At 46.7% G+C, this 14,592-nt stretch overlaps 1 protein-coding gene across 1 annotated transcript in view; it reads left to right on the top strand.

Moving 5' to 3' along the window:
• ATP8B1 (ATPase phospholipid transporting 8B1) overlaps nt 1-14,592 on the top strand; it is a gene marked incomplete at both ends in the record, with an annotated part of 111,286 nt that overhangs the window by 69,468 nt on the left and 27,226 nt on the right. Inside the window, 3 exons of the mRNA XM_082265415.1 lie at nt 523-635; nt 3,469-3,633; nt 14,478-14,589. Coding sequence (XP_082121541.1) covers nt 523-635; nt 3,469-3,633; nt 14,478-14,589 — 390 coding nt within the window. The remainder of the gene's footprint in view (nt 1-522; nt 636-3,468; nt 3,634-14,477; nt 14,590-14,592) is intronic.

The following is a 14,592-nucleotide window of genomic DNA, read 5'->3' as shown; positions in this document are numbered from 1 at the left end:
GCAGAGAACAATATATATTTACCTGGAAAATCTCTGTGGTAAGCAGAAAAGATCCAAAAATATATTCTCTCTTCTAGCACCTACCTAGGAGGGTGTTACATTTATTTGCTTTGTGAGTCCAATAAACACTGTTATTTTTACAAGCAGCTGGTTGGTGACCTTGGGCTCTCCATATTACAAATACAATATGTGTACGTGGAAATAAATTCTTAACAATCTACTATTCAATAAAGATGTGTAACTGATGTGTGTTCTCACATGTATGTGTGTAAAATACTGAGCAGTAATGCAGATTTTTGGATTTTTTTTTTTAATGCAGTGCTAGTTTACTGATATTTGCATGCCTGTGTGTACAGGTCCATTGCAAAAGCAATGTGCTGTGTTCAGATCAGTTGAAAAAAAAAGAAAAATGTTTGAACGCCTAAAAATGTCCTTGTACAAGAGCCCTTAGTGTCCATTTACTGTTTTATTGAAACGGTGTAGCAGATTTAAAAACAAGCAATATGTCTCTGTTTTTTGCAGTACGGTATCCAGATGGGAAAATAAGACTTTACTGTAAAGGCGCTGACACCATCGTATATGCTCTGCTGCATTCGAACAACGCAATCAAAGAACAGACTCAGGAGGCCTTAGATGTGAGTCTGTATTACATTACAGTGACATGGGGCATCTTTATTTGGCACAATTCTCTTTTGCCTTTGGGTCCCTTAACCTCCCTGGCGGTCTGATTATGTCAGCATTTTTGAATGTCAAAGCGGTACATAGTTTTGCATGGAAATCTGTTGTTTTTTATTGTAGACCTGTAATTCTTAGGAATAAAACAAAATGAAAATTAAATGAATAAATTATTATTAAAAAATTATTAATAAAAATAAAAGGAATTAAACAGTAAAAGTGCAGGCAGGGCACTGGACAAAGCACTGGGGAAAAAACTGAGGTGAAAGGGTTTGAAACAGTAATATAATCCTGACAGATTACAATGTATCATGTCATGTTTTGTGTACTTTTTTAAAATTTTCCGCCCGGTTCCGCCCCCTGCGTCGCAGCGCTCGCAGGGAAGGGAACCCTGAAGACGGGTGCCGGCGTTCTATCAGAATACCGCTAACTATCAGATTCTGCAACCGAAAGTGACGTTCGGAAAGAAAAACTTATTACGCATGCGCCATGCGTTCCAACATGGCCACTATGCGTTCCAATAGCTTTCCTAATGTGACAGAAAACGAAGCAGCTGCGGACATCTTCTTACACTCACGCAAGTCTTGAATTTTAGATTTATTTTGCCAGTAAACTGACCATATAGACTGAATAACAGTATTACATTTCTATTATTATTGTAATATAGTAAATATAGCAAGTAACCTGCAGGCAGAAGGTGGCGACGTCCATCTTGGTACACCCCCGCACTGCTCAGCAACAAACTGATTATATAGTGAAATAGACTATTTCACTCGGTCACGGTGAAATTTTCCATTTCAGTATAAAAGGTGAGTTTACTGCAAAAATAAGTCTGGAATTCAAGAGTTGCTTGGTTGTAAGAACATATCTGCTGCGGCTTCGTGTTCTGTCACATAAGGAAAGCTATTGGAACGCATAGTGCCCATGTTAGAACGCATGGCGCATGCGCAGTAAGTTTCTCGGCTGTCACTTCCGGTTGTAGAGTCTGATAGGTAGCTGTATTCCGATATAACACCGACATCGGTCGGAGGACATCAGGGGATCGTAGGGACAAACAGAGCCAGCGCTAGACTATTTTGCGCCCTAGGTAAAAGCAGCTACTTGCACCCCCCTTATTAATATAAATAAAGGGCATCTTTATTAATTTAGCTGCAACAACTAATCAATAAAAATGTCAACAATTGTCAACGATTCTCATTATCGATTAGTTGTTGCATTTCGTTGCATTTAGCAACCGCGTGTCTTTTAAATGATAGAAATGCGATTCGCATTTCTAACGGCTCCTACAGCTGAATGACAGGAATAAAATTGCTAGCAATGTCACTCTCAGCCTCCAAGAAGGAAAAGAGTGATACCCTATCCACATATTGTAAAAACGCCTGCAGGGTCTGTGTGACCCGCATCCTTCTGGTGAGCATATATTTTAACAGCATTATGCCCACAGGAGCGCACGTTGGGATATCCAATATCTGATGCACTCCTGAAGAATTGATTATTCACCACGGGAATCACTATATAGACTAATAAGCCCCATTGGGGCACACTTTGCACATTTTAAACCACTAAAAATTGAACTGATTGCTCTTAGTCACTTTAATATACACCAGCACAGATCACTTTATGTCACTATTATCTCATGATTGAGTAATAGTTTATGAATATTTTTTACCCAGCACTGCACTCATATATGTTATTGGTTCTTATCTATATATTTATTTTTAGTATATTAAGCACAATATAAAGCACTGGCACTATCAGTCATAATTAATTTATATTTATAAAGTTTTATAAGAGTGTCTGTCAATCAAAGTCAGTTAGCCAGTCACGGGAGAAATAGGGGGCAGGGCCGAACGGCAACTCGGCTCGGGTGTCTCCATAGCCAGCTGCTTGCTGTGGGGGCACTCAGAAAGAGGGAGGGGCCAGGAGCACCAACGAGGGACCCGAGAAGAGTAGAATTTGGGCAGCTCTGTGCAAAACCAACTGAACAGAGGAGGTAAGTATAACATGTTTTTTATTAAAAAAAAAAAACAAGACTTCACAATCACTTTAGGTAAATAAGGCAACCTGTTACAGTTCAATACAACAATTATAGATTGGACTAAACAGTTTGCACTTCATACTTCCCTGGTTCCCCCATTTTGTGTGGCCTTTGGGGCCCCTGCAGACAGCAGTTAGTTCTACCTTGCCTATGAGCTTGCTCTGGACAGTGAAGGTAAATTATTCTTTAGACTGGGTTCTCTAAGTTGAATGGCATTTTTTCTTTCCTACTTATACTTTAAACCCATCCTTTTTTACTTTTTATGTTTTTTTTTTCCTCTCTGATCTTTTAAATTGGACTTTGCTAAGAGAAATATCAAATAACAAATCATTTTTAAGAGGACTGTAGTGAGCAAAAATCCAGAAGCACTGATTGGTAAAGGGCTGTGTAATAGCAGTGATCTTTGGCAGTCTCATATAATATATCTCCATTCTATGATTCCCCAGTCTCCAACAACTCCTATAGCATGTTTGCAGTCTTTGACCATCCCTTATAGTATGCCCATAGTGCCCATAGTCTGTGTCCATCTCCTGTTTGAGAGCTTTCTGTAGCAATATATTTATTGCATGCTGTGTGTGGCCCCCCATTGGGTGATTTGAGGCTCCCTGTGTCAAGTAGGTTGACCACCACTGAACTATGTAAATTGTAGGCTGTTCCAAAAATATTATGGACGAGTGTGGAAAGGAGGAACTAAGGAAGGCAAAATATAAGCTGATTAATCTTCATCTTTAATCATTCACTGTGTCCCTCATCAGATGTTTGCCAACGAGACTCTTAGGACCCTGTGCCTGTGCTACAAGGACATCAGCGAGGAAGATTTTGACATATGGAGCAAAAGGTATAAGGCAGCCAGTGTGGCAATCAGCAATCGTGATGAAGCTTTGGATAAAGTGTATGAAGAGATTGAAACTGACCTCGTGGTATGTGACACTGTCCTTTATACACAATTATTACTATTAAGTACATCCTGTCAAGTTGCCTCCACAAACCACCAAACATTCATAGTCTATATACACTGCATATGCCGCTATATTCTATATTCTATAACACAAAAACAGTTGCAAAAGAGAGAGTTTTGCTATTGTGAATATCGGAATCCAATTAAAATGTAATGTCAACCAAAACTTTTTTTTATACTTTTAGACAGATTAGGAAGGGTTAGAACCCCTACTTGTTTAAATTCTGGAAACATCTTTGTTGATCACCTTAATAAAATAATAGGCATTTGAAATATAGATAATACCAATGGCATACATCCCAACTTTTTGAGATGGGAACGATGGACACCTATTAGCAAAAATATGTAGGCATAGGACCGGGCCGCTGATAGGGTGGAGGGAACACCAGTCCTCCTGTAGGGGGCCCAATAAGCACGAGGAATCAGTGCTGTTGGGCAGGGGGACAATTACAGAAGGAAGCTCTGTGTGGTTCTCTGCAGCAGCTGAAAGCCAGTTTCTTCCTCTCCTGCCAGCTTTCAGCGGCTGCGGGGAGAGACACAGACACAGGGCATCGTGCCTGTAATTGCTTCTCCGACACCGATCCCCCTCCCTGTTCTGCCTGCTTCTGATTCCCCCCTCCCTCTCCCTGTGTGCCCCCCTTTCACTTTCCCGCCCCCCCCCCCCCCCACCCAGCGTTGCAGGCTTCCCTGTCCTGTAAAAAAAAAAAAACTATTGTAAAAAAAATAATTAAACCTTGTAATTAATATTTTATATATATGTGTGTGTTTTTAATGTAAAAAGCAAATAAAAAGGCCTAATTCACACAGGTTCTCTGTTATGTTTGTGTCCACTACTAATGATTTTAGTTTGTCTTGATATATTCGGGGGGGGGGGGGGGAGGGTTGCCAGGTAGGCTGTACGGGCCCTGTCATTTCTAACAGCAGCCCTGCATGGAACACACCCCCTGTCATTTCTAACAGCAGCCCTGCATGGGACACACCCCCTGTCATTTCTAACAGCAGCCCTGCATGGGACACACCCCCTGTCATTTCTAACAGCAGCCCTGCATGGGACACACCCCCTGTCATTTCTAACAGCAGCCCTGCATGGGACACACCTCCTGTAATTTCTAACAGCAGCCCTGCGTAGGACACACCCCCTGTCAATTCTAACAGCAGCCCTGCATGGGACACACCCCCTGTCATTTCTAACAGCAGCCCTGCATGGGACACACCCCCTGTCATATCTAACAGCAGCCCTGCACGAGACACACCCCCTGTCATTTCTAACAGCAGCCCTGCATGGGACACACCCCCTGTCATTTCTAACAGCAGCCCTGCATGGGACACACCCCCTGTCATTTCTAACAGCAGCCCTGCACGGGACACACCCCCTGTAATTTCTAACAGCAGCCCTGCGTAGGACACACCCCCTGTCAATTCTAACAGCAGCCCTGCATGGGACACACCCCCTGTCATTTCTAACAGCAGCCCTGCATGGGACATACCCCCTGTCATTTCTAACAGCAGCCCTGCATGGGACATACCCCCTGTCATTTCTAACAGCAGCCCTGCATGGGACACACCCCCTGTCATTTCTAACAGCAGCCCTGCATGGGACACACCCCCTGTCATTTCTAACAGCAGCCCTGCATGGGACATACCCCCTGTCATTTCTAACAGCAGCCCTGCATGGGACACACCCCCTGTCATTTCTAACAGCAGCCCTGCATGGGACACCCCCCCTGACATTTCTAACAGCAGCCCTGCATGGGACACACCCCCTGTCATTTCTAACAGCAGCCCTGCATGGGACACACCCCCTGTCATTTCTAACAGCAGCCCTGCATGGGACACACCCCCTGTCATTTCTAACAGCAGCCCTGCATAGGACACACCCCCTGTCATTTCTAACAGCAGCCCTGCATAGGACACACCCCCTGTCATTTCTAACAGCAGCCCTGCATGGGACACACCCCCTGTAATTTCTAACAGCAGCCCTGCGTAGGACACACCCCCTGTCAATTCTAACAGCAGCCCTGCATGGGACACACCCCCTGTCATTTCTAACAGCAGCCCTGCATGGGACACACCCCCTGTCATATCTAACAGCAGCCCTGCACGAGACACACCCCCTGTCATTTCTAACAGCAGCCCTGCATGGGACACACCCCCTGTCATTTCTAACAGCAGCCCTGCATGGGACACACCCCCTGTAATTTCTAACAGCAGCCCTGCACGGGACACACCCCCTGTCATTTCTAACAGCAGCCCTGCATGGGACACACCCCCTGTCATTTCTAACAGCAGCCCTGCATGGGACACACCCCCTGTCATATCTAACAGCAGCCCTGCACGAGACACACCCCCTGTCATTTCTAACAGCAGCCCTGCATGGGACACACCCCCTGTCATTTCTAACAGCAGCCCTGCATGGGACACACCCCCTGTCATTTCTAACAGCAGCCCTGCATGGGACATACCCCCTGTCATTTCTAACAGCAGCCCTGCATGGGACACACCCCCTGTCATTTCTAACAGCAGCCCTGCATGGGACACACCCCCTGACATTTCTAACAGCAGCCCTGCATGGGACACACCCCCTGTCATTTCTAACAGCAGCCCTGCATGGGACACACCCCCTGTCATTTCTAACAGCAGCCCTGCATGGGACACACCCCCTGTCATTTCTAACAGCAGCCCTGCATAGGACACACCCCCTGTCATTTCTAACAGCAGCCCTGCATAGGACACACCCCCTGTCATTTCTAACAGCAGCCCTGCATGGGACACACCCCCTGTAATTTCTAACAGCAGCCCTGCGTAGGACACACCCCCTGTCAATTCTAACAGCAGCCCTGCATGGGACACACCCCCTGTCATTTCTAACAGCAGCCCTGCATGGGACACACCCCCTGTCATATCTAACAGCAGCCCTGCACGAGACACACCCCCTGTCATTTCTAACAGCAGCCCTGCATGGGACACACCCCCTGTCATTTCTAACAGCAGCCCTGCATGGGACACACCCCCTGTCATTTCTAACAGCAGCCCTGCACGGGACACACCCCCTGTAATTTCTAACAGCAGCCCTGCGTAGGACACACCCCCTGTCAATTCTAACAGCAGCCCTGCATGGGACACACCCCCTGTCATTTCTAACAGCAGCCCTGCATGGGACATACCCCCTGTCATTTCTAACAGCAGCCCTGCATGGAACATACCCCCTGTCATTTCTAACAGCAGCCCTGCATGGGACACACCCCCTGTCATTTCTAACAGCAGCCCTGCATGGGACACACCCCCTGTCATTTCTAACAGCAGCCCTGCATGGGACATACCCCCTGTCATTTCTAACAGCAGCCCTGCATGGGACACACCCCCTGTCATTTCTAACAGCAGCCCTGCACGGGACACACCCCCTGTCATTTCTAACAGCAGCCCTGCATGGGACACACCCCCTGTCATTTCTAACAGCAGCCCTGCATGGGACACACCCCCTGTCATTTCTAACAGCAGCCCTGCATGGGACATACCCCCTGTCATTTCTAACAGCAGCCCTGCATGGGACACACCCCCTGTCATTTCTAACAGCAGCCCTGCATGGGACACACCCCCTGACATTTCTAACAGCAGCCCTGCATGGGACACACCCCCTGTCATTTCTAACAGCAGCCCTGCATGGGACACACCCCCTGTCATTTCTAACAGCAGCCCTGCATGGGACACACCCCCTGTCATTTCTAACAGCAGCCCTGCATAGGACACACCCCCTGTCATTTCTAACAGCAGCCCTGCATAGGACACACCCCCTGTCATTTCTAACAGCAGCCCTGCATAGGACACACCCCCTGTCATTTCTAACAGCAGCCCTGCATAGGACACACCCCCTGTCATTTCTAACAGCAGCCCTGCATGGGACACACCCCCTGTCATTTCTAACAGCAGCCCTGCATGGGACATACCCCCTGTCATTTCTAACAGCAGCCCTGCGTAGGACACACCCCCTGTCATTTCTAACAGCAGCCCTGCATGGGACACACCCCCTGTCATTTCTAACAGCAGCCCTGCATGGGACATACCCCCTGTCATTTCTAACAGCAGCCCTGCATAGGACACACCCCCTGTCATTTCTAACAACAGCCCTGCATGGGACACACCCTGTTATACCTGAAGGGTTTCACATGTACGGTCACTTTAAGGCTGGCTCCACCCAGGAGTGATGACAAGGGTCAAGGGGCAGAGTGGCCATCTTTAGACACATGTAGAGATGTATTGATATGCAGAGCTGTCCTGTAATGCTGTACAGAGAGTACTGAATAAACAACCGTTGTTCCAGACCAGAGTCCTGTGTCTCTCACAACACGGAGAATATAACAGTGGCAACGAGGATGGGATTTACAAGGTTACTATCCGTGTGAGAAAGGAAAGGAAGAAAAAAAACTCTGGATTGTCAGGAATACAAACACCCACAGAGCCCAGCAGGAAAATGTCATTGATCGGGACATTAAGTGAATTTGATGGAGAACAGACAACGTGGATTTCCTGGATTGAAAGACTAGAACAATATTTCTGTGCAAATGCCATCCCAGACGGCAGGCAAGTAGCAGTTTTTCTGACAGTGGTTGGTGCTAGGACATATGACACTCTTAGGGATCTCCTTTTCCCTGAAAAACCAGCAACTAAGACTTTGGCAGAGCTCCTGACACTGTTAGGGAATCACTTCCAGCCTAAACCACTAGAGATTGCAGAAAGATTCAGGTTTTATCAGCGGCAGCAGCAGCCAGGTGAAGATATTAAGGCTTATGTGCTCGCCCTTCGCAGACTAGCCTCAACCTGTTCTTTTGGGGAGTACTTACCAACTGCACTAAGGGATAAGTTTGTCATGGGACTGAATAGTGAGTCTAGCCAAAAGAGACTGTTAACAGAGAAAGACCTTACCCTTACAAAGGCAATTGAGATAGCTTCAGTGATGGAAATGGCTGTGAAAGATACAGAGGCATTGAACCCCCAGGGTAAGAGGGGGCGAGGTTAAAGAGGAAGTTTTCAGAACAGCAGTCAAGCAAACTGCAGCTAACTGTAAATATAGAACCTCACCAGCCCGGACGTCAGCTTGCTACCGTTGTGGGAATACAGACCATGATCACAAAGTCTGCCGGTTTAAGGATCAGCTCTGTCATAATTGTGGTAAGGCAGGCCATCTGAAACGAGTCTGCCATAGTAAGAAGGTGCGAAATAAACAACCTCTGAACACCAGGACAAAGGCATATATGGTGGGAAGATATACATCGTCATCTGAATCAGAGGATGAGGAAGTGCTCCACAGATTGGACATACATCATATGCATTCAGCACCCTCAGCAATGACTGTAGAGGTAACCGTGGAAGGAAAGAAACTCAAGATGGATGTAGACACAGGAGCAGCAGTTTCAGTTATCACCCAGAAACAATGGAGAAAACTTCTGATCCGAACAACTGTCCGTCCAACACCAATCAAACTGCAGACATATTCAAAGCAGATACTCCATCCACTGGGGTACGTGAAAGTACAGGTATCCTACAAGGGTCAGACAAAGAGAATGCCATTGTATATCCTAGAACATGGGGGACCCCCTCTCTTTGGGAGAGACTGGATTGCTCACTTTGGCATGCCAGACATCGCCATTAACCCCTGCAACACCGTGACCATCCCATCAGGGGATGAAGAGGGATGGGTGAAGTCCCTGAAACAGCGATTCCCACAAGTCTTTGATAACCATTTGGGAAAAATAAAGCATGACTGTGTGAGACTCAGGCTGAAACCCAATGCCCAGCCTAGGTTCTTCAAAGCTCGGACAGTACCTTTCGCACTCCGAGCAGGTGTGGAAGCTGAACTAAGCCGGCTGGAGGAACAAGGTGTCATCTCAAAGGTAGAGCACAGCGAGTGGGCATCACCAGTTGTACCAGTAAAGAAAGCGAATGGGGACTTACGCATTTGTGGCGATTTCCGCATGGCACTAAATTCTCAACTGGAGATAGACCAGTATGCCCTACCCAGAGTAGATGACATTTTTGCCTCTCTTGCAGGAGGTCAAAAGTTCACCAAGCTTGATCTCAGGCAAGCTTATTTACAGTTTGAGGTCCACCCTTCGTCCCGCAAGTTTCTAACAATCAACACTCACAAGGGACTGTATGAATACAATCGGATGGTGTTTGGGGTAGCCTCCGCCCCAGCCATTTGGCAACGCAAAATGGATGAGATTTTGGCGGACATTCCTTTCACACAGTGCCTGTTAGATGACATGCTCATCACGGGCCTGATGGACCAGGAACACAAGCGTAACGTGGAGCTTGTGTTGGCGAGACTGCAAGAGCAGGGTCTAAAAGTGAACTTGGCGAAATGCCAATTCATGGTACCTAAATTGGAGTTTTGTGGCCACCTTGTGGATGCAGAGGGTATACACACCACGGAAGCCAAAGTTGATGCTTTAGTAAAAGCTCCAGCCCCGACCAACGTCCAGCAGCTGTGATCATACCTGGGCTTGCTGAACTATTACCACAAATTCCTGCCGGATCTAGCACACACTTTGTTTCCATTAAACAAGCTTTTGGAGAAACACTCCAGATGGAACTGGTCGGCTGCATGCCAACGTGCTTTTGAAGTTTCTAAGCGAAAGCTGTTGGCGTCACGCATGCTCGTGCACTATGACCTCCAAAGGCCTCTCACCTTGGCTTGTGATGCCTCACCCTATGGTCTAGGGGCTGTACTATCTCACGTTTTGCCAGATGGGTCAGAGAAACCAGTGGCATTCGCCTCCAGGTCCTTGACAAAAGCAGAAAGCAATTACTCTCACATTGACAAAGAGGCTCTGGCGCTCATATGGGCAATTAAGAAGTTTCATCTTTACCTGTATGGTAGGGAATTCACCATACTGACTGATCATAAACCACTCCTTCAGATCTTTAGCCCTAACAAAGGCATCTCCCAGACGACTGCGGCCCGTCTTCAACGCTATGCCCTATTCTTGGGAGCATATAGCTACAAAATCCAGTATCGCAGCCATGATGCCAATGCTAATGCAGACGCCATGTCCCGTCTGACAAGGACATTAACAGACTCTTCTCCACCTGTCAAGAGTTGTCGTTACACCAGCCTGTCCTTTCTGTCTTCCGGGGAAGTAGCAGCCCATACAGCCAAGGATACCTTCCTTAAGACAATACTCTCCTGGGTACGGTACGGTTGGCCTGCAACTGTCACACAGGATTATGAACCTTACTTCCGTAGGCGTCTGGAATTAACTGTGTCTGGCAACTGTGTTTTATGGGGAGACCGAGTGATCGTTCCACAGACCCTCCGGAGACACATTCTGGACTTGCTACATACTGGTCATCCTGGAGGCACACGTATGAAACAAAAGGCCCGAGGCTATGTGTGGTGGCCGAACCTCGACTCCGATATCACGACATATGTGAATGCGTGTGCTGGATGTGCACAAACTGCAAGAGACCCTCCTCGAGGGTGCGTCCAGCCCTGGACTTGGCCCACGGTTCCCTGGTTTTGCCTACACTTGGACTTTGCAGGCCCGATCAGAGGACACACCTTTTTGATCATTATTGATGCCCATTCAAAGTGGCCTGAGGTCATTCCTGTTACCCAGCCAACGACTAAGGCGACGATTTCCATACTGTTACATCTCGCTGCTATGTTTGGTTACCCCAGAGAAATTGTCACAGACAACGGTGCACAATTCACAAGCCAGGAGTTTCAGGGTTTACTGACTGCCCACAACATCAAACACAAGTTGACCGCACCTTACCACCCGGCTACAAATGGTCAAGCAGAAAGGTTTGTACAGACCTTCAAACGCTATTTCAAAGCTACTGTGGCTACAAGTAAACAACAGTCCCTGTCACCCCAGCAGCTGGACTCCTTCCTTTCTGCTTACAGAACCACACCACATGCAACCACTGGGAAAACTCCAGCTGAACTTCTTTTGGGTCGGCAGCCATGGACTGTTTTGGATATGCTCCGCCCTCAAACGGTCCAGGAACAGTCCCAAGACAAGAGGGTCGAACACGACGAGATTCCCTGGTTTACAGCCCAGCAAAAGGTATGGGCCCGATCTTATGGTGCTTTCAACACTCGTTGGCTTCCTGCTATCGTCGCAGAGACTTTGGGACCCAAAATGTATAGGGTCTGCCTGGAAGATGGTTCCATTTGCAGAAGGCATGCGGACCAATTGCGTCCTCGTTCTCAGCTGCCCGACTCCCTGACATCGGCTGCACCTCCAGTGTCTCAAGGATCTGCTCCTACCGGATCAGGAGGCATTGAGACTGATGCTTGGGAGGACTCTGAACTTTTGAACTCAGCTCCAACAGAGCCCTCCAGCCCTGGTCCAGAGGTCTGCTCACCCTCTGAGCTAGGGGATCCCCTCTTGGCCCCGCCGGTGTCCATTCCGGCCAGCCCTGCTTCCTCCGGCCCCGAGTCGCTGGGTGCCCGTCCTCAACGACACTGTCGCCCTCCTGACCGGTTTCAAATGCAAGACCGGTTACGAGACTTTCGACGGGCCCGCCGAAAGTGATCCGCTGCCATTTTCTCCCCGTAGCGTCCCTGGAAGTTGTTCTCACATCCGGACGTGGAAGAAGCCATCTAAATCTCCTGAGTTGGAGGACTGTATTGGACAATTATGAGTTACTGTTTTATGCCTGTTCTTGTTTTGTTGGTTTTTTTTTTTTTGGTTTTTTTTTTTTTGGTTTTTTTTTAGGTATGGATGGAAGGTGTTATACCTGAAGGGTTTCACATGTACTGTCACTTTAAGGCTGGCTCCACCCAGGAGTGATGACAAGGGTCAAGGGGCAGAGTGGCCATCTTTAGACACATGTAGAGATGCATTGATATGCAGAGCTGTCCTGTAATGCTGTACAGAGAGTCCTGAATAAACAACCGTTGTTCCAGACCAGAGTCCTGTGTCTCTCACAACACGGAGAATATAACACACCCCCTGTCATTTCTAACAGCAGCCTGCATGGGACACACCCCCTGTCATTTCTAACAGCAGCCCTGCATGGGACACACCCCCTGTCATTTCTAACAGCAGCCCTGCATAGGACACACCCCCTGTCATTTCTAACAGCAGCCCTGCATAGGACACACCCCCTGTCATTTCTAACAGCAGCCCTGCGTAGGACACACCCCCTGTCATTTCTAACAGCAGCCCTGCATAGGACACACCCCCTGTCATTTCTAACAGCAGCCCTGCGTAGGACACACCCCCTGTCATTTCTAACAGCAGCCCTGCATAGGACACACCCCCTGCCATGCCCTGAATTATACAAATGCAACAATTTAGAAATTGGATGAAAGGTTTAGCACTGGGAAGCACTTAAATAGTTCCTTTTTATATACAACTATAGAGATCAGACCAAAGTGAGGGACAAATGAGGAAGAAAGAGGGACAGAGGGACTTTGTTCCAAATCTGGAAATTCAGGACAATTGGGAGCTATGCAATGGTCATGACACTAAAAAAAAATATTACCTTAGTGCTATAAACATTAATTATGTAATTTAGTTTGACATAGACATTTTACTTATCCTATTGTTCTGAAAATGTGGGATTGCAACAGTTGGGCACTATCCCAATCTCACTAAAGTTTAGGCCAAAGTGATAGTATACATTAAGAAGAATTACCCCATATAGATAGCTAAAAGGAACAATGGTGTCAGTGGGAACTTATCTGAGAGGCAGAAATTGTCCATTGCTCAAGGAACTCCTAGCAACCTCAGGAGGAACCCTGGTTGAGAAACCCTGATCTAAAGGAAAGAGCTTGTGCTAAGCTTTTTCTTTAAAACTTCCACAACCTTTCATACAACCAGTGTTATGGATTTACCATAATACATATTTATTTATAAAAAAAAGTAATATAAATAGTAATAATATTAAAATTGCCTACTATCACTTTGACTGTAGTCTGTGATCTTCATCTCCTGCTCTGCTACTAGTGGATGCACAAATAAAATGTTCGATCTCCGTAATTCACAGCGGAAGAGAATAACTCTTCTAAAGAAATCTCTCCAACAGGTTGGAATATCTCTACATATAATACTGAACGCTTTCAGAATTGGAAATTATTGGTATCACTCTATTCTTATGCCTGATGTCACATTATTTGCAATATTAGTACTTCTGCTAGTTAAATAGTACATATGACCCAGTAGCATGTGATCTTGGTGGACAAATTTGTGTCCATACATGGATAGTTGACAACTTTGTCAAGTATAGTCGTTTGCTACAGGAAAAATAAACACTTCAACCTTAAAAGCAAGACCTCATTAGACTGATTATTTCTACAGTTAAGGCCCATACACACGTAGCGATTGTCGGCCGTAAATATTCGGCCAACGTCCGATCGGCCGATTGTCGGCTTGTTAGTATGATGCTTCCGACAACCGACTGCGACTTTTCGGCCGAACAGAATCGGGTGTGCATGCTTTAAAATTTTTGTTGGCCAACACCAGAACGGCCGATTGTTCCTCAGTCAGTACAGAATTCGGCCCACAAACAGCAGATGAGCAAGACTGGGCATGCTCAGAGAAGAAAAAAGACAAGGAAAGTTAACCATCACATGACATCACTTCTGCAGTCGGCTGTTGTTGGCCGACAAAATTTGTGTGCAGTCTTTAGCACATTTCAACTGACAGGACAGCACCGGACAAAAGACGGCCGATCGTTCGGCCGACAATCGGTGCGTGTGTACGGGGCTTTAGATCGGATCATGTTGTTAAATGTTTAGATGGGGATCATGTTGGGTTTCTCATTATGAATGTACTTTTACTTTTACTTTTTTAGTTACTGGGAGCCACAGCAATCGAAGACAAGTTACAGGACGGAGTGCCAGAGACTATCTACACATTGGCAAAAGGAGACATAAAGATTTGGGTTCTAACTGGAGACAAGAAAGGTA

Source organism: Pelophylax lessonae (genome assembly GCF_965119305.1).
Source record: "Pelophylax lessonae genome assembly, chromosome: 1".
Lineage (NCBI taxonomy): Eukaryota > Metazoa > Chordata > Amphibia > Anura > Ranidae > Pelophylax > Pelophylax lessonae.
The sequence above is the reverse complement of the archived record's forward strand: the minus strand, read 5'-3'. Positions and strand labels throughout refer to the sequence as shown.